The sequence below is a fragment of the Podarcis muralis genome, chromosome 1, assembly GCF_964188315.1.
Source record: "Podarcis muralis chromosome 1, rPodMur119.hap1.1, whole genome shotgun sequence".
NCBI lineage: Eukaryota > Metazoa > Chordata > Lepidosauria > Squamata > Lacertidae > Podarcis > Podarcis muralis.
In genome coordinates this window covers 91,569,127-91,588,360 of record NC_135655.1, presented here as the reverse complement: position 1 = coordinate 91,588,360, position 19,234 = coordinate 91,569,127, and the positions used below count along the sequence as shown (strand labels likewise).

Below are 19,234 nucleotides of genomic sequence, written 5' to 3'. Positions count from 1 at the left end.
AATCCCTCTCCTGCATCATTAGCCACATCCTTTTCCACACACCTCAAGCGTGTTCCTTCTCCCCTTAAATCCCTCTCCTGCATCATTAGCCACATCCTTCTCCACCCACCCCACGCGTGTTCCTTCTCCCCTTTAACCGCTCGCCTGCATCATTAGCCACATCCTTCTCTACACACCCCATGCGTGTTCCTTCTCCCCTTAAATCCCTCTCCTGCATCATTAGCCACATCCTTCTCTACACACCCCACGCGTGTTCCTTCTCCCCTTTAACCGCTTGCCTGCATTATTAGCCACATCCTTCTCTACACACCCCACGCGTGTTCCTTCTCCCCTTTAACCGCTTGCCTGCATCATTAGCCACATCCTTCTCTACACACCCCACGCATGCTCCTTGTCCCTTGAATGCTTTTCCTTCCCTCCCTACTTAAAACGTGGTTACAAAGCACGGATCCACATGGATCCTCAGGATTTTTGCACTGGGTCACCCCAGGTTCACCATCAGATCACATAAAATGTCCATGGCTACAGCCTGCACCAAAAAAATCACGCACCCACTGTTTCATGGGGCTGCAATGGCGCAAAAACGTGGTTACAAAGCATGGATCCACATGGATCCACAGGATTTTTGCATTGGGCTACCCCAAACTCACCGTCAGATCACGTTTGTGGCCACAGCATGAACCACAAAAATCATACATCCACTGTTTTGTTTAGAATATTTTTTTCTTGCTTTCCTCCTCTAAAAACTACGTGCGTGTTATGGTCAGGTGCGTGTTATAGAGCGAAAAATACGGTAAGTTCTACTGTGGGGGCTTTACTCTCAGGGAAGTATTGCAGTCTTAGGGTTACATCTTAAATTTTACTGCCCCAATTCAGTGTTCTGTGGGTACAAGTTTTTGGTTTTCGTTTGCTTGTTTTTTTGAACTCTCCACCTTACATATTCAGTATGGAATGTCTAGGAAGAGGAGGTGGGACTGCAGTTCGTGGGCTGATGGCACTCTGTTGGTTCTAGGTTTAGAATAGAAAGTGAAGCTGTGTTGTAGAGATTTAAAACTGAATCTAATTAAGCTTTGAAGGTTCATAGAAGCATAGAGTTTTAGAACTGGAAGGAACCTTGAAGGTCATCTAGTCCAACCCCCTACAATGCAGGAATCTCAACTAAAGCATCCCTGACAGATGGCCACCCAACCTCTGCTTTAAAACCTCCAAGGAAGGAGAGTCCACCACCTCCCAAAGGAGTCCGTCCCACTGATCAACAGCTCTTAACATCAGAAAGTTCTTCCTGATGTTTAGTCAAAATCTCCTGTCTTGTAACTTGAAGCCATTGGTTTGAGTCCTACCCTCTGGAGCAGGAGAAAACAAGCTTGCTCCATCTTCCATGTGATAACCCTTTATATATTTGAAGATGGCTGTCTTCTCAGTATCTTCTTCACCAGGCTAAACATACTCAATTCCCTCAGCTGTTCCTCATAAGGCTTGGTTTCCAGACCACTGCACACATTCCAGCTTGCCAATACCCTCCTTAAAGTGGTGCCCAGAACTGGACACAGTACTTTTGGTGTGGTCTAACCAAGGCAGAATAGAGTGGTACTATAACTTCCCTTGATTGGGCGCTGTTGATGCAGCCTAGAACAGCATTAGCTTTATTTGCTGTTGCATCACACTGTTGACTCATGCGAAACTTGTGGTCTACTAAGACCCCTAGATCCCTTTCTTATGCACTATTAACAAGCCAAGTGTCCCCCATCTTATATTTGTGCAACTATGTTTGTTCCTATTAAAATTCATTTTGTTGCGTTGGGCCCAGTTCTCCAAACCATTAAGGTCATCTTGAATCCTGAATCTGTCTTCCCGGGGCATTAGCTACCCCTCCCAGATTGATGTCATCTGCGTCCCAAAAAAGGGGATAGATTTGCATTAAAATTGTGTACATGGTCATAATAATAATAATAATAAATTTTATTTATATCCCGCCCTCCCCAGCCGAAGCCGGGCTCAGGGCGGCTAACAACAATAAAACAGTACAAAAGTACAGCATAAACAACACTCTAAAATCATTCAAATGCAAATTTAGAAAGAAATGGTACAGTTTAACTAAAAATACTATACATCTCACCACAGTGAGGAAAGCTGAGACCAGGTTGCTGTCCAGGTACTACTTATAAATGGGCAGCTTCAGGGTTCCTGCTCTCCCGTAACAGTGATCTTTTATCTGTAGAGCAGATAATCAGGCACCAAATGGGTTGCGAGTGACCAAAGTATTTTGTGTCAACACATGTTTGTGTGTTCTGTGTTGAGCTTGAGTTTGCATGCCAAATTGCCTAGCTGTAAACATGCCATCAGTGTGATTTAAAATGACTTGAATCTAGTTCTGAATAGACCTATTTGCAGCCTGTGAGCTTCCAGATGACATTGCTTCCAATTCCCAACTGCCCTCAGCCCCAGCCAGTGTGGGCAATAGTCAGACATGATGGGAGCTGGACTTAAAAGGACCACAGGTTCTCCATCCCTGGTTTTGATTGTATGGTCTAAGCTAATTATGTGGGTGTAGAAGATAATGGCTCGATTCACATCTAAAATAAAAGGTTCAGCAGGTTGATTTTAGTCATATGTCTCTGTTCTGAAGGTTCTGCTAAATCCCATTCATTTTGAAAACATAATGGGATTCGGTTAAAAAAGAATACTCCAGGAGTTTCTCATGTTCCTATTTCTACATCCAGTGCCTTGAGAATGTTTCCAGAGAGATAAATCTTTCAGATAATATTAATTAAAAGAAAAACCTTCCAGGCTAGTCATGGGGTTGGGCTTAGAGTGGGAAACCCTTAAAAATCCACCCTCTGATAAAATATCTCCTCCTCCTTTTAACTGTTGGCAAAGGGCCAGCCCATCTTTCTTTTCTTTTAAATGAATGCAGTAGCATTGTTTATAGAGTTGCCTGAAGCCATAAAATCTGTGTTGCTTCCCCCCTCCCCCACTTGGCATCTCTTGGGGGAGATGAGCCATTTTGAAGATGTATCTTCTGTGAAGCATAACATGGTTTGGGGGGGGGTTGGGAAAAGGGGAAAGTATTTTAATGACTTCTTTAATGGGAGTCATTTCCAACAGGCATCTCTGGCATTCCTCTGCAAAAGGAAGAATAAGTGCTCAGCACCATATATGGTGACACTTTTATTTTTTTTATTTTTTTAATATAAACATGCACAGACTGAAACAATCTGCAAGGGAAGGAGAAGAGGGGGTGGGGAAGGGAAGAGGGGTCCCTGCTTTTAATATCTTAGTGTTATGAAAGTTAAAAGCTTGGTATTGTATAAACAAACACAGGGACAAGGCTTGGAGAACTTTTTAAGCATTGCAAAACAGTGCTTTTCCCTTGCTTGGAGTTCACAACTTTTGATATTTATTTTCCTTCAGGTTGCTTGTTTTGGAGGTAAAACACACACACCCCAGCCTTTATTTTGAAGCTCATTAGCAATGACTCAGTGTGCCTTTCAAGCAGGGAGAAAAGTTCCAGGGGTGGGGAATATTGTTTGTTTTTAGACAGTGATAGCAACTTGGATGTTTACTGGGATAGTGGACTGGGTGCAGGGAAAACCAAGCATAGTGAGGGTTGGGTTTGGGTGGTTTGGGTATGTGGTTTGCTCAGTTTACTTTCTGATTTTAACTTTTTCAGAAACCAAGTTGGAGAATGCAGCTGTCAGGTATCTTTGATGCTGAGAGAAACTTCCACAGGAGAAATACACAGAGAGTAAGTACAATTCCCAGGGACTTACATGGGTGGGTTCTATTTTTTGCTTTGCTAATTCTCTTACCTTTTAGACTCAAGTTGGCTGCTGTTCAGCCTAATCCCCAAATGTGACCCAACAAATTGTTTTCATCACACAGCTGAAGCAAACTGTACCAAGCCAGTGTGGAGCACTTTTTTATTTTATTATTTTTTTGCATGTGTGTAGCCTTATATGGTTCCTGAAGTCATCAGTGATGCAGTTAACTAATGGAGCAAGTTCTTCTAATCAGCCTTCTCTTCTATAAACATATTTTGTCCTGGCTCTAAGGTGGTTCCTTGATATTTTAAACCAACTCTTTGCTTGCCCTTTTTCTCTTCTCCCTCCCCTTCTCCCTCCCCCTCCCCTGCAACCCTTCTCTGCTTGCAGTGGGAGGCAGACGGAACAGAGAGATGCTGATAATCATGATGCACTGACATTTGGAAGCATTGGAGACTTCAGAAAGAGTACTGGTGAAGTCCAGCAAGTTGAGGAAGAGCAGGAGGACGTTCGGGGTGTGCTCAAGAGGCGAGTAGAAACCCGGGAGAGTACAGAGGAGAAGCTTAGGCAGCAGGAGGCTGAACAGATTGACTTCCGCGACATTTTGGCAAAGAAAGTCAACACCAAAAGTTTTTCTGAGGAGGAGCTGAAAGAAATTCCAGCCGAACAGATGGACTTCCGTGCTAACCTGCAGCGGCAGGTCAAGCCCAAGACCTTGTCGGAAGAGGAAAGGAAAGTCCATGCTCCTCAACAGGTAGACTTCCGTGCGGTGCTGGCAAAAAAGGGCGCCCCCAAACCTTCATTTCCAGAGAAGGCACCTGCCCCAAAGCCAGCTACCCCAGATTTTAGGTCTGTGCTTGGCGCTAAGAAAAAAGCACCAACTGAGAATGGTGACCCTGGTGCTCAAGCCCCAAATTCTAACGCTATCCCAGATGTGCAGAAACCCAGCACCCACCCCAAAGTGGCCGATGCAAGTGCCAACTTCAAAAACCCACCAGTATCCAAGGCACTGGACACCCAGAATGCCAGCTCTAAAATACCAAATGCTAGCACTGTTTCAGAAGCCAAGGATGCTAGCCTCACATCTAAAACACAGAATGCTAGCATTAACTCTGAAGCCCAGCTTGCCAGAACCAACTCTGAATTGCCACATACCAAACTGAAGGAGAAAGAGGATAAGAATGACAACAACTGCAAAGGTGGTTGCCCACCGGTAGTCGATGGAGGAATAATTGAAGAGAAAGTAGAGGATAACAAAAAAGAGCAGCCAAAGGGAACAGCACCATCATTTACCGAAAAGCTACAGGATACTCATGTTGTAGAAGGTGACAAATTAATCTTGCAGTGTCAGGTTTCCTCAGATCCACCTGCTGCTGTCACTTGGACTCTGGATGGGAAAGTCATCAAATCGTCGAAGTTCATTGTCCTCTCTCAAGAAGGTAAAATGATGCAAACAGCAAGGCAGCCGTGTGTCTCACTGCTGTTACAGCCTACTTCTTTCATTTTTGTTAAGTAAATTTTGCTCTTTTTAACTTGTTATGTATATCACTATTTTAGTGCTAACCCTGTAATTGATTCCAGATGTGTTTGTTGCTGGCGTGCTGGGGACAAGGAATAGTCTTATTAAACATGTTTCCGGCAGATCAGCATCTAACATCTTGCAGATGCAAGCTAAATCGTCTTCCGTTCTTGTTTAAGCTATATTTAAATGTGGTTTTAGGATTCTGAAATCCAGTATCTACTTAATGAGTATTTAATTGGAAACTGGTCTATAGCAAGGGGATCATATCAATTTCAGTATCTAAATTCAGATATGATTCTCCTATTACGTGAAAAATTTTGCATGACTCTTGCTGAGTCGTGGGAACTTTGGAAGGAAAATAAATGAGTTTGGGGTAGAATTATACCTTAAAACATGTTCTGGAAATGAAGCCTGGAAAGGAATCCTCTGAAATAAGAGTGTAAGTGACTTGACTCTTAGTATGCTCAACATAGATGTTTTAAATAATTTTGATACTAGTTGACAAATACAGTAGTAGCATACCAAAATTCAGGAAACGCTTTATTGAACAGAACATCCTGTTTTCGTACTGTTTTTAGGATCAGTGGTGACACAAAAGTTCTCTAGTCCAATTCTCTGTATAAGAGTTAGGAATGCTTAGTGCAAAGGATTCTAACAATTTAGCCCACACTGTGTATATGCTGATGTTTCACAGAGGGAGGGAGGGAGGGAGATGGATATGGCAATTGCCACAGATACCTGGAGCATGCAGAGTGTATTTAACCAATCAAAGTTGTTCAGGTGCCCAAGTCACAAAGCACCATTACAGGTTAATGTTTTAAATTGGAACTATCTTGAGGCCTCATTTCACCCGAACGTCATGAGGGCTTGGGTCCTGCAACCACCATTTTTAATACAATTGTTCATCACTGGAACAAGTTGGGTTGTGGGGAGTAGGAAAATTGGTACACATTTAAAACAACAGCAGTAATAAAGATGAGTTTCTGAGGAGATGCATAGTGCCTTTTCCTCACAATAGTCAGGCTTTAAATGTGGGGCCTCTTTCTGTGGGGCCTCATCCTCCCCATTGCCATAGCTGCTGCTGCTACTTGTTTGTGAGGTAGAAGGCTGGTGATTGAACAAGCAGGTAGCAGCTACTCTTCATGTTAACTTGGTGCTTTGCAATCGTAAGATCCATCACTGGCATCTCTAAGAAAGACTGGGAATTTCCTGGTCTGAAACCTTGGAGATCCTCAAGCAAGGTGGACCAGTGGTCTACCTCCACATTCCTGTGTCTGTGTTTGCCATTACTATTGCTACTGAGCTGCTCATACCAAAGAGTGGGGGTGCAAGGAAACAGGTGGTAACAGGAAGGAACAGGAGCAACATAGCTGCGGTTTTCTAGAGGTGGGCCCTCTAGTGGGCTATATGGCTGGGAAGATACCCAACCCAACTGTCCCTGGATGGTAGCTGCACATCGGTTGGGATGCAGAGTGAAAGAATGCAGGCTTTGCCCTGGAATTAACCAAGAGAATTATATCTTTGCTGTTCTGCACAGGCCTTGGCAAAACAACTGTCTTGTAATGTTGTGTGACAGAATAACAAGAGGAATGCTATGTATTACTGAATTTGATGAGACCCAATTTTGATGTTCTGGCAGGAAGTGATGTGTTTTTCCTCGTTGCTGAACTGCTGTTGTGCTACACTTAGACAAAAGAAGCCAGAGATATTGCCTAAGTGAACTTGTAGTAATGAATGGTAGTATTCAATGCTAGTCCTGTGCAAAGTAGACTTATTGAAGCTAATATTCAAGATTAACTTAATTCCATTAAGCCCTACTCTGAGTAGGACTTAGTTGACGAAAACCCAAACTCTTCCTTCACTTTACCACATTATTATATTTTGATAGCCACAAATCACCTAAAAGTTTAGTTCTCTGAAAAGTGCAGTAATTTGTCAGAGAAATACAACAACCAGGTCATGGTGGAGGTGGTGACAGTAACCATAATCCAATTGGTCCTCCTAGTGCAGTTGCTCCAGTGTAAGTTTCTGCTCACAGAAGAAGCAGGGGGGACTTATTCTTTGATTCCTCCTCTTTCCCTGCTGCTGCATCGCCCCCCAATTCTGTTCTAGAGGGTTGGGGTATTCTCCAGAAAAGATGTTCAGGGGGTGCTGAGGGAAATGCCAAAAATCCTCTTCCCTCTTCTGTTAGTAGAAACCTCCCATTGAATTAAAAGCCCTTCTGCTTGCCACAAGGGCACTAGTTGGAAACAGACTACTGTAATATTTATTTATAAATATATATATATATATTTATCAATAGCAATTAATTCTAACAATAATGTTTTCTTTTAAGTCTCCTTTTTAAAATCACAATGTCCCTACATCTCAATGAGGTGGTAAGTCTGTACCTGGGCTGTGCTACTTCAGATGCCGATTTGGTCATACACACATGCATATAGAAAACTAGATATCTGGGAGGCTAAGCTTACTGTATTTTATGTTGAAGGAAGAAAATGTGTATGGAAGAGCTTTCCATCAAGTGAGCCCCTGCAGGCAATCTGTGATGGTACAGCCCAGGCACAGGCTTATCACCTTAGTAAGAACTAGGTGTTAAGCTCAGTGTCCTTGTACCTGAGGGTGCAGTGGTTTGAGAAGAACAATGTATCATTAGACAACTCAGTGATTACTGTTCAGGCCGATATATGCATCAAGTTGCCAGGCACTTGTGAAATTGCTTCTTCCATTTGCAGTTGCTTTGCAGTGCTTCCACTTTAAAACCACCCCTGTGCTCAGGACAGGCTAATGCTCAGAGTGGGTTAACTGGATGTTACATATGAGCCCAGCTGTGGGTTTGAGATACAGCCTCAGTTCCTGGCAACAGAATGACATGGAAATAATGGTTATAAATAGCAATTTTTTTGTTTATAATTGTATCCTGAATTTTCCAATGTGTAGTTCATAGGTTACTGTCCTAAAGGTAAACATTCCATTAGCTATTTTATCTGACTTACAGTGCAAGGTTCAACACTCACATCTGATGAGATGGATAATATGCATCAGTTAATCCTTAGCCGGATAATTGTATTCATCATAAAATCAAGATGGTGTGTTCCTTTCACTGTGAGTTTGTCATGGAGCATCTACGTCAGGCATAGGCAAACTCGGCCCTCCAGATGTTTTGGGACTACAACTCCCATGTTCCCTAGTTAACAGGACCAGTGGTCAGGGATGGTGGGAACTGTGGTCCCAAAACATGTGGAGGGCCAAGTTTACCTATGCCTGATCTACGTGGTGAAGGGTGTAATCTGTCCACATTTTTAAAAATCCTGTTGAAAAATGGCAAAGTTGTCACAGTTCTAAATTTTTGGCAATTTATATAGAACCTGTCACTTCTAATGAATGTCATTCTCTCAAATGACAGCTTATAGGGAAAGCAGAGGGTTGTTTTATTTAGAGTTTTGCAGCTATGTGGCCACCCATCTTATAGTGGCCTGAGTTTCATTATCCTCTGACATCCAGAAGAAACATCCCAAAAGTATGGTTGAATGAAAGCTAATTTGTAACCTAGCACAAATAAAGGCATCTGCATCAGCTAAAGTGAGCTCCTTAACTTGAACATTTGAGGAGTGAAGTTGTCAGCACTTTAACTTTTCCTTTAAACCAAAGTTTTATTGATGCTAGAATAAGAGAGAGAACAAATAAGCATGCATTTTATTTCAGAAAGGTGTCAACCTTTCTTCAATCTCTCTTATTCAAAACAAGAGTTATGGCTATTATACTTCACATTCCAAGTTCTTTGTGGTCGAGGAGAGAAATTTGAATCTTTCTGGATGCATGAAAGGAAAAATGTTCAGCATATTAATTACTTTGTGAAATCTTTTTTGTGGTCACTTTGATTTGTGCTTATTCTTTAGTGCCTTGCTTAGAAAAAATAGGGTTAGTGCTGCCAATATCGCTTATGGAAGCTCCCTTGTTCCTGGTCAGACTACATCTGGCCCAGTATTGTCTCATTTGACTGGCTGTGCAGGGTCTATCCTTAGTGCAGTCAGAAACAATATAATTCTCATCCTTGAGTCTTTTGGCATCTTGCTGACTCAGTGGACCTCACTGGCATACTTTCTTTCACTACAATAGTCTTTTTTGGTATGGCTTTATTGTACTTCTCTTTGGCTCCCCTTTTCACCAGCCTTACATATGTGTACATTAGGATAATTTATTTTCACTTTGATTTTCCCCATTGAAATGTAATCCTTTCTTTGATTTATTTTATTTTATTTCATTTTGCATCTAACTGTTGCATATCCTGTTTCCATGCAATGGGAATTGGCCTTTTCCTTACTACTCTATTTGTCTGTGAGTTTCACAGCTAAACTGTGAAACTCTCCCCCATGGAGACTAGCAGGCAAATCCTCCTAGAAAGCTGCTTACCCAATAAGCAGGAAAGTTGAATCTGAGTTGCAGAAGTTTGGATCTGTCTGTCTATCTGTCCATTGAAAAGTTTGATCTTGTGGTACAGGAGAGAAGAAAAAGCTGGGGCAGGAAAAGGAAAAGCAACTCCGTAATTCTTCAGCCAGCTTAAATCCTTAAACTTTGCTGTAATAGTACAGAAGATGTCAATCTACAGGTAGGAGTGATCAACTGCATCACTGAAAGGCCAGCCTTATGTAGCCTTTCCTATTGTATTCTAGCTGAACTACCCTATCTCAGAAGCTTTAAGTTTATCTCTAATTAGGGAAGGGGGAGTGAGTTTTGATTGTTTACTTTTAAAAGTGCACCTATCTAACTCACACTTCCTGGAACAATTTGAGAATCAAATACAGTCATCCTTCAACATTTGCACTTCTCTGAATTTTGCAGTGCAGTTGCCCAGCCAACAAAAATGCACTGCAATGCATATAATAGGGTAAAGAGTTCTCATATATTCTCATATATATATATATCACATCACATAAGAAATGCATTCTATTGCTTTGCCAAAAAGGGGGAAATTAGGCAGTATAGTATAGTATAGTATAGTATAGTATAGTATAGTATAGTATAGTATAGTGCAGGAGTCAGCAAACTTTTTCAGCAGGGGGGCAGTCCATTATCCCACAGACTATTTTTTTTTTTTAATGAACGTATTCCTGTGTCCCACAAATAACCCAGAGATGCATTTTAAATAATAGCATACATTCTACTAATGTAAAAACATGCTGATTCCCAGACCCACCCATGGGCCGGATTTAGAAGGCAGTTGGGCCGGATCCGGCCCCCGGGCCTTAGTTTGCCTACCCATGGTATAGAGAAATCTATACTAAAATGCTGGTGAATTTTGCTGATGAGGACTTCTTTAAAATAATTCACAAACTAATTCGGAAATGCGGAGATTGCAATACAAGATTGGAAAAAACAGAAACTGAAGGAAATCAAAATGGGCAGATTCACTCATCCTACCTCTAGTGACCAGGGAATCCTTGCACATGGCAATATATACATCACTCACACACTCTCTTACGCACCCTTTTTATAATAAACTACTGTGATTAATCATAACATAAAGCACATAGTACTTTCATGATCCAAACACAACTGTAGGCTCACTATCTTGCATCCATGCCCACTTCCTTATCCTGGAATTTGGTGAGGTGAAAGGGAAGCCTACTTAGTCTTCGTGCCTTGTACAGCTATTGTTTTAGTCAATCTAAGAGCAACTTTTAATAATCTTTGAAGATAATCTGTCTGTTCATTCTCTGCTAAAAAAAAAGGTTGGTGCAGTAGTTAATGCTGCTTGGGGTTAACTCACCTTAATGGATTTAATTCTTACAGAGCTATTTTGGAGCTGTGAGTGTATTCTTTGTGCCCAATGTCTTCTGTAGAAAAATATTCTTCAGAATCAGGCTTTAGGCTTGTCGTTGATGCTTTCATCCCAACCTTTCATTTTTTATTTTTATTTTTTGGTTCTAATTAAGACTGCTTTGTAACAATGGGATTAGTTGGCCAATTAATTGATTACTCCACTAACATATATGGTTAAAGAAATCATAGTTGGCTGAGCAGATGACAGCACAAATTTTAACAGGCAACAATTATGCATTAATCTAACCTGAGGTGGCCAACCTAGTGCCTTCCAGGTGTTGTTGGAATACAAATCCCTTATTGCTGGCTGTGCTGGCTGTGGCTGATGGGAGGTGGAGTCCAATATATGGAGGGTGCCTTGTTGGACCTGTGTATACAGCATAGGTGGACTATAAATGCTACACTCTTGATGGATTGACTTAGTGGAAAGTGCCATAGCTGTTTTATTGAAGATAATGATATTGTTATAGCACCGCTACACATTTTGATATGCAAGTGATTACTTTGAAACATTGGCTGGCTGTTGTGATTGTATACAATTCTTTCTAATAATTCTGCTTACATTTCCATGATTTCTTAGTAGGAGAGGTTTCTGTGCGACCTTGGTTTCCCCCCCTTCATTTCTTTGATGTTCTCAGTTTTCCTGAGCAGATGTTATTCTCCTTGATCTTAAGTACTTGGGAAATCAGCAGAAGGATAATACACCTGCCCCCAAACCTTAAGTGGGTGGATAGATTTACGAATACTTCTTGTTGAGAAGCTGCTTTTGGGAATGCTTCCTATGATATAGTACAGGCATCCCCAAACTTGGCCCTCCAGATGTTTTGGGACTACAATTTCAATCATCCCTGACCACTGGTCCTGTTAGCTAGGGATGATGGGAGTTGTGGTCCCAAAACATCTGGAGGGCCGATGTTTGGGGATGCCTGATATAGTAGAAATGAGTTCATGGAATAAATATAAACTGTGTCCCCTATAATGATTGCTAGGGTTCAATCTGGAGAACATGCACTTAACCTTTTCCAGATGCAGCATTAAGGTAGGAACTGGGGTAGCCATAGTTGCTGCTACTTGTTCTTCTTCTGACCTTTCATCTGCCTGTCTCTGGCACCGAGCAAGACTCCATGTTTTCCCTACTGCAGGCAAGAAAGAAGGATGGATGAAAACATCAGTAGAGGAAAGAGGAAGCATCTATGGTTACTTCAGCTTCCACCTAACTGTTGCATTTCAAACTCAACATGTTTTGTCTGTTGTTGCAATCTGGATCTGGCACCCCTACCAGTAATATACATTTTTCATCATGTGTCCATTATGAAGATTCATCCTCATAACAGAGGGATTCACCCTAGTTCTGGTCTCAGAGTGTACATAAGTTAACACAACGGTATGCAGCTGAACCCTATGTTACATGGTAGGAATTAATGCATGCTACATTTTAACATGGGCATGCTTCAGCAATAAAGTGTAAACTGGCCCTAAAGCAGTAAAGATGGCTAAGCTGAAATCCACAAAGTTGTTTACTTCTTCGCCCCAGACTTAATTGACTTCCAGATTTCAGCATCCTTTTTGGCATCCGCTGCCTTTTAAAAACTGCTCAGGGTACACGAACTGAGTTATTGCAGCTGGAACAGAGGGAAATATGTTTTGCTGACAAAGATAGGAAAGTAAAATATAAGAGCTATCCTTGTTTTGAGGCTCTGCATATTTGTTTTGAAGTTCACTGGCTATCATGCCGGCAAGAACCATAAATATTTTGCCAAGTTTGTGCTATTTTGGTTAAACCAAACATCTCCACATAAGCCCCAAATTCCAGGGAGAGTGTCTTAAATTGTTTAAGCCTCTGAACTCTCCAGACAATTGGATCCTTCCCACAGTATTGCCATGGATATTCCAACAAGTTTCCAATTATAGGCATTTTGAACACGTTTTTGTGTCTAATACACTAGTGTAGCTAACTCTATGCATTGCAGTGCTTTCTTCACATAGACATGTAAACTTTATGACACACAGTTGGCTGACAGCTATATAAACAGTTTGGGGGCGGGGAGAGGTCAACATTTACAGCGATCTTGTTATTTTGCCTCCTGGGATTTCATTTTGTAAGGTGCCAAAAATTCAGAATTCCCAACGGAAGTCACCAGACAGAGCCTTCCTCAGAACTATGAGAAAAGAATCTCATCTCTGGAGGTCTGTGGAGGCTTTTGTAGAGGAAATACCAAATGCTTCATTGAGAGACATTTGGCCTCTCATCTCAGGGAATGAAGCAGTTGCCTAAGTCACAGAAAGCAAAACCCTCTTTGGAAAGTTTCATGTCTCTAGTAAATATATCCGACTTGCTTTTTGTTTGTATATCTAGTTAAGAGGAATAATTGTGCATGATTCAAGACATATTTCAAACACATGTCCAAAGATAACATTCTACCTCATCATTCTTTTATTACATGTGCACTGTGGCGTACAATCAACACTCTCTTGGCTTCATTAGCCTTTAAAGTTCATAAATTGGTGGTAGGTTTGTTGTGACAAAAAACAATTGTTCTAGAGCAAGGAGTGAGGAAGCTAGGGCCCTACAGAGGTTGTTTGACTCCATCTCCCAACAGCCCCAGCCAGCATGGGACTGTTGGGTTTGATGAAGGAAGCTGTAGTTCAATAAAAGGTTTTCTATCCCTGCTTTGGAGGTCATGACTTGAGAAGAAGGAGCATAGAGTTTCAGTGCATAGACAAAATGGGATTGGGAATAGGATTGAACCATTATGTGTAAAGCGGAAAGGAGCAATATACCAGTCTCTACCACAGTTTATTGTTCTTCTGGACCTCTAATGTTCTTAAATAAATACTATCTGAAACAATAGAGTCATTTTAAAGAATAAAAATGGTTTCATTCTTAAAATATGAACTGTACAGCCATACAGTTCTGAAATTCACTCACTACAGAGGTGTGTGTGGCATCTTCATTATGTAGTTTTTGTTATATGCTGAAGATGTACCTCTTTACCCTGGCATTTGACACCATACCCAAAATGTCTAAGCTTTTAAAAAGTATATTTTGTTCTATGACTGATTACAGACAGCATTTGTTCAGAGAAGGTAGATAATGGCCCACCGGCACATGTCTTAATTGTTTTGGTTCCATTGTGGCTTCTGGTTGAACATTTTTTTGCCATTGCTGTTCGACTTAAGACAATAGTAGTACAGAAAATATACATATGGACCCCCAACCTCAGGGAAAGTGGCTGAATGAAGTCACTTTCGATTTCTGTAAAATATGTGTGCACAGAACTTAAGATACATGTCACAAGTGAGACTGGTCTTTGTTTGCAGAAAACGTCTGTGAAGTTCTGTAGTTTTGCTGCTAACACTTTGGTTTATGTAAATTAGACTTAGATGATTGTTTTGGTCTCATCAACACTTCTTTGAGTACAGTTCATTTTATTGTGGATTGTAAAATCGCTTGGCAAGGTGGCAGAGAGTATAGCCTTGATTAACCTCCTAAAAACATATTAAACATCATATGCCTGTATGTATCTTATGCTTGAAGCATTCAATATATAGGAACTAACATGGTGCTATTAACAAGCAACCTCACCATGTGGCTGGTCTTCAGTTTGATGCAATTATCACTGCTCCAGTGATGTTTGCAACTTCTGGAGTATTGTTGGGACTTTCAAAGGTATCCCACTAAAGCATCCAACTGGCACAAGGATTTCCACTTGCACAACAGAAAATCCCTACTTTCTCTTCCCCCTCCCTGTGAGACCCTTAAATCTGTGTGACCTTTAAATCTGTCCCCCAACCCCACAGAGCAGATTTGAGGAGGGCATGCACAGAAGTGGGAGGAGGTGGGAGAGTTGCATTGCACCAGTGTAAAATCTTGTGGTGGTTGGACTCATTAGTTGGATATTGCACACCACACTATTACTTGATTCGCAAATTATCTCATCAGCCTTCTCCATGTCTCCTGGTATGTTGGAATCCCAGTTCACGCAACAGTTTTCAAGGTACTGAAGAAGTCATCACACTGTGATATTCCCACTTCATTTTCTCAATGATTTTTTTGTTTTTTTGTTAAAGCACCTTTAGGGGCAAACTTGAAAGGCATCAGGTTTTAACCTGCTTTCTTTGTCTGTTCTGTACAAGTGCCTGTTCCTCTCATGAAAACGGAGTAGCTAAGATTTTGAGAAATAAACACATTGCTGAATATGCGTAACTGTGCTGGAAGGCAAAAATGCCACTAAAGATTCTTGCTTCACAACCAGGGGGGTAATGTGTTGATGCTCTTGCTGAAGTGGACCAAATCAGAGAGCTGGTGGGACCACATGTTTCAGTGCTCACCCATATTGGGAGGCAATTAGCAAGAATCCTTCTTCATGATATATGAACTTTTTCTGTGTTCACAGAACTCTTGTAAGGAGAAGCACTAGAATGTGTGAATTTCCAGCATAGGAAGCTACCTTACACTGAGTAGGAGCATTCTGTGTTGCTCAGTGTTGTCCACGCCACTTTTCTTCAACCTTGGGTCCCCAGACGTTCTTTGCTTACAACTCCTTGACCATTGACTGGGGATGGTGAGATCTGTAATCCAACATCTGGTGACTTAAGGTTGAAATAACTGGCAGTAGTTTTCCAGAGTTTCGGACGGAAATCTTTTTCAAGCTCTGTCTTGAGGTGTTGTGGATTGAATCAGGAACCTTTTGCTTGCATATGCCCTGCCAGAGAGCCATGGCCCTTTGCCGCCCTGCACAACAATACATCTGGATGTAGGCTGAGGAAGGAAGAAAATATTTATCTTAAGACTGCTTTGCCTATGAATATGGAATGTACCAAGATAAGTCTTAAGAGATATTCCTCTGTATTATTTCAGTTAGCGTAACACTAAATAAAGTTGTAATGTTAACAGTGCTGTATTTCCATAGGCATATTTCAAAGGACCTACAGAGCTGGGGGAAAAAAGACTTTATTCACTTTTGTCTTTACATATTGCAAATAATTTATTAACTGTCATTTTTTTTCTACAAATGTATCTGGTATTTGCTACACTGATTGTGGGGTTTTATTGTTTTATTATCTGAATAATAAATAAAAATTTACCAGAAACAAACAGTGCTATGCTTTTGTCGTAAACAATGCTCGGTGGCCCCTTCTAACCTCTGTTTCCTGCCTATTAGGATCACTGTGCTCACTAACCATTGACAAGGCCTTCCCTGAAGATGAGGGCCAGTACAAATGTATAGCTGAGAATACGGCAGGAAAATCAGAGTGTGCTTGCAACGTGTCGGTGGAAGGTAAGTAGACTTTCCTCTCCTTATCCCACCTCAATTTCTGCTATCCTCACCCTGTTTAATCTGATTCTGATTTGCAAAACCACGAAAAGGTGGCTTTTTCTGCTTCTTTCTCTTTTACACTCCTTCCATGAAAATGTTACAATTTTTAATATCTAAAACAAACAGTGAATGAGCCACATGGAGCTCAACACTGTGTCCACACCATTGTGTGTCAGCTCCACATTCAGGCTGCCAAAACTGTGCGTCTGACTTGACCTTAAAATCCTCTCTGCATACATTTAAGTTCACCTATGATAGTTTCTGTGGCATTTTGAAACCATATCTAAAAAGCTGCCTTGTAAGCAATGGTGTGTGCTTTTGAGGCAAAATTAAATAAATAAAACTAATATTTAACTTGCTCTTGTTCTGGTACTCTTATCGCCAAATGGAAACCATGGTGAAATTTTTACCAAAGATGGTAGCAGAAAGAGCTCCATGCTGTTGTTGTATCTACCACATTGCAGTCAACAGCGTGTGCTAACGCTCACTTTCACTATGCAAACAGACAGGAAAGCAAACAGCAAAGACTTGTCTTGAAGCAAACGTGGCTTCTGGGGGTCACCTGAGCTTAAAACAGAACATACGTTCCTCGTACAGTGTTACCTCTGGTTATGAACTTAATTCGCTCCGGAGGTCCGTTCTTAACCTGAAACCGTTCTTAACCTGTGGTTCTAATGGGGCCTCCCGCTGCAGCTGTGCCACCACCGCACGATTTCTGTTCTCATCCTGAAGCAAAGTTCTTAACCTGAGGTACTACTTCTGGGTTACCGGAGTCTGTAACCCGAAGTGTTTGTAACCCGAGGTGTTTGTAACCTGAGGTACCACTGTAAAATGATATGTGGGCAAACCCAGATTCTCTAAGCCCTTTATTTATTCACTTCATTACTCTTATTACATTTAGGTCCCACCCTTTGTTCATGTTGCTCAGGGCAGTATATTTGGTAATTTCCCCCGCCTCCCTCTTTATTCTCATAACAACCTTGTGGTTAGGTATAGAGAGATTATATGACGGGCCCATTGAGCTTCATGGCTGAATAAGGATTTGGGCCTTTGCCTCCACAATCCTTATCTTACACTTTAACTGCTATGACTGCCATTGGCCTGATCCAGCAGGCTCTTCTTATGTTATTAAGACAGAATTGATTCTCTGATTCATAGGCTTGGAGTTGCTTCACTCAAAATTTCATCTGTTGTTTTATCATAAATTCTGGCAGTCCCTTCTTTTTTTGTTATGGGACAGTAAGCAGTTATGTGCTGAATTCCAAGGCATTGGTGGTATGTCACTTGTTGGTGTCCGGTTAAACATCAGGGGAATTAACATCTGTGCTTGCTCTACTGTGTTCTCTTGCCGAGACTTGTCTCCCTATTATGTAGCCGTTCAGCCATTTGCAGATACCGGTAATTGCCAAGAAGATGAAATCTTGGCCAAGGGCATTAGACAAGATCCTGGCTGTTGAAAAATGGGCTTCCAAATCCTTAAAGTCCAAATAAGGCAGACACATCATTAGAACAAATCAGCTCCTTCAGCTACTTAAACACCCTTCTTTGAATGTGTATTTTACATCAGCTGTCTAAAGAAACTTGAGAAAGGCAATAAACTCTGCTCACAGTGATACCAGGATAGTGCCTGGGTCACTTTTATTGTTCCATTTTCTTCAGTTTATTAAAAGGCCATTGGGTTGTTGTGAAGACTTTCTGGAAGTATATAGGACATCATTCATCTTCACAAAGGCAAGAATCTCTCCATTTCTGTATCTAACCAATATTATGAAATTTTGCAGGTAGCAGAAATTCTACATTACTCATTACAGTTGCTTCCTTGTTGTGATATTCTCCCTGGGTCCAACTTTTCTATAATATTCAATTTACTGAGTTCAGAGATTAACAAAAGTTAATACTTAATATAACAGCATTTTTGCTTTAGATTTGCTAATCTGGTATAGCATCCTACTGCTTTGGGGGGGAGGGGATGGTATATTTTTAAAAAGAAGAAATGGCAGCAATATATATGAAAATGATGCCCCATCAGTTCTGTTCTACAAATGCTGGTACCATGATCAATATAAGGAAGAGAATATTTGCTGTGTGGCTGAAGACTTCACAGGTTGGACAGGAAGGATGGAATGGATATGAATGATTTTTGCTAGATGCATATTATCTTGCAAACAGAATAAATCAAAGTTTGCATATATTTTTAAATCATTACATTCTGCTTTTCTTCTAAGGAATTCAATGTATGTAGCAAACTGTCTCATACCATTAGTCCATCTAGTTCTGTATTGTCCTCATTGAATGGCATTGGCTCTTTCAGAGAAACATGTTTTTTTGTAAGACTTGTTTGCCTGGTTACTTGGAGTTACTGTTTATGCTCTAGAGGCAACCAGGGAGGTGACCATTTACAAGCTTACAAATGTGTGTGGTTCCTATAGGAGGTTTATCAGTCAAACACACATGCTTTTCTATAATATGTTGTCTTAACTTGGTGCACATTTTGTTTGCCCCATTGCTGTTCCTGGTTAAGAAGTTTTTAAAATGATACAAAAGCTTACAGATTTTGTTTACCAACTGAGTGTACATTCCATGCGCAGTAATATCTCTTTCAGACTATATTTAACTTTCTGGAAACACTACTGTCTGTTCCCAGGCTTGGTTTCTATCTTTATTGTAACAGCCTGCTACCTAGCCTTGCTATATTTTTGAACTGAGATTTGATTAATCTTTCAACTTCAGCATAGTGATCTTATTTTATCCCTTCACTCTAAACCCTCTTTGGTCGATCCCTGTGTTTTTAAAACAGGGAGCCCTCTAGT

The 19,234-nt window shown here is 41.0% G+C and overlaps 1 protein-coding gene across 9 annotated transcripts in view; it reads left to right on the top strand.

Moving 5' to 3' along the window:
- Positions 1 to 19,234, top strand: part of MYLK (myosin light chain kinase) — a 190,430-nt gene that overhangs the window by 114,435 nt on the left and 56,761 nt on the right. For 8 of the 9 annotated variants that reach the window (XM_077934968.1, XM_077934977.1, XM_077934971.1 and 5 more), the window contains 3 exons: positions 3,671 to 3,745; positions 4,152 to 5,200; positions 16,269 to 16,385. In XM_077934968.1, coding sequence (XP_077791094.1) covers positions 3,671 to 3,745; positions 4,152 to 5,200; positions 16,269 to 16,385 — 1,241 coding nt within the window. Of the gene's footprint in view, positions 1 to 3,288; positions 3,428 to 3,670; positions 3,746 to 4,151; positions 5,201 to 16,268; positions 16,386 to 19,234 lie in introns of those variants that run through there. The other variant, XM_077934981.1, reaches the window with a different exon arrangement.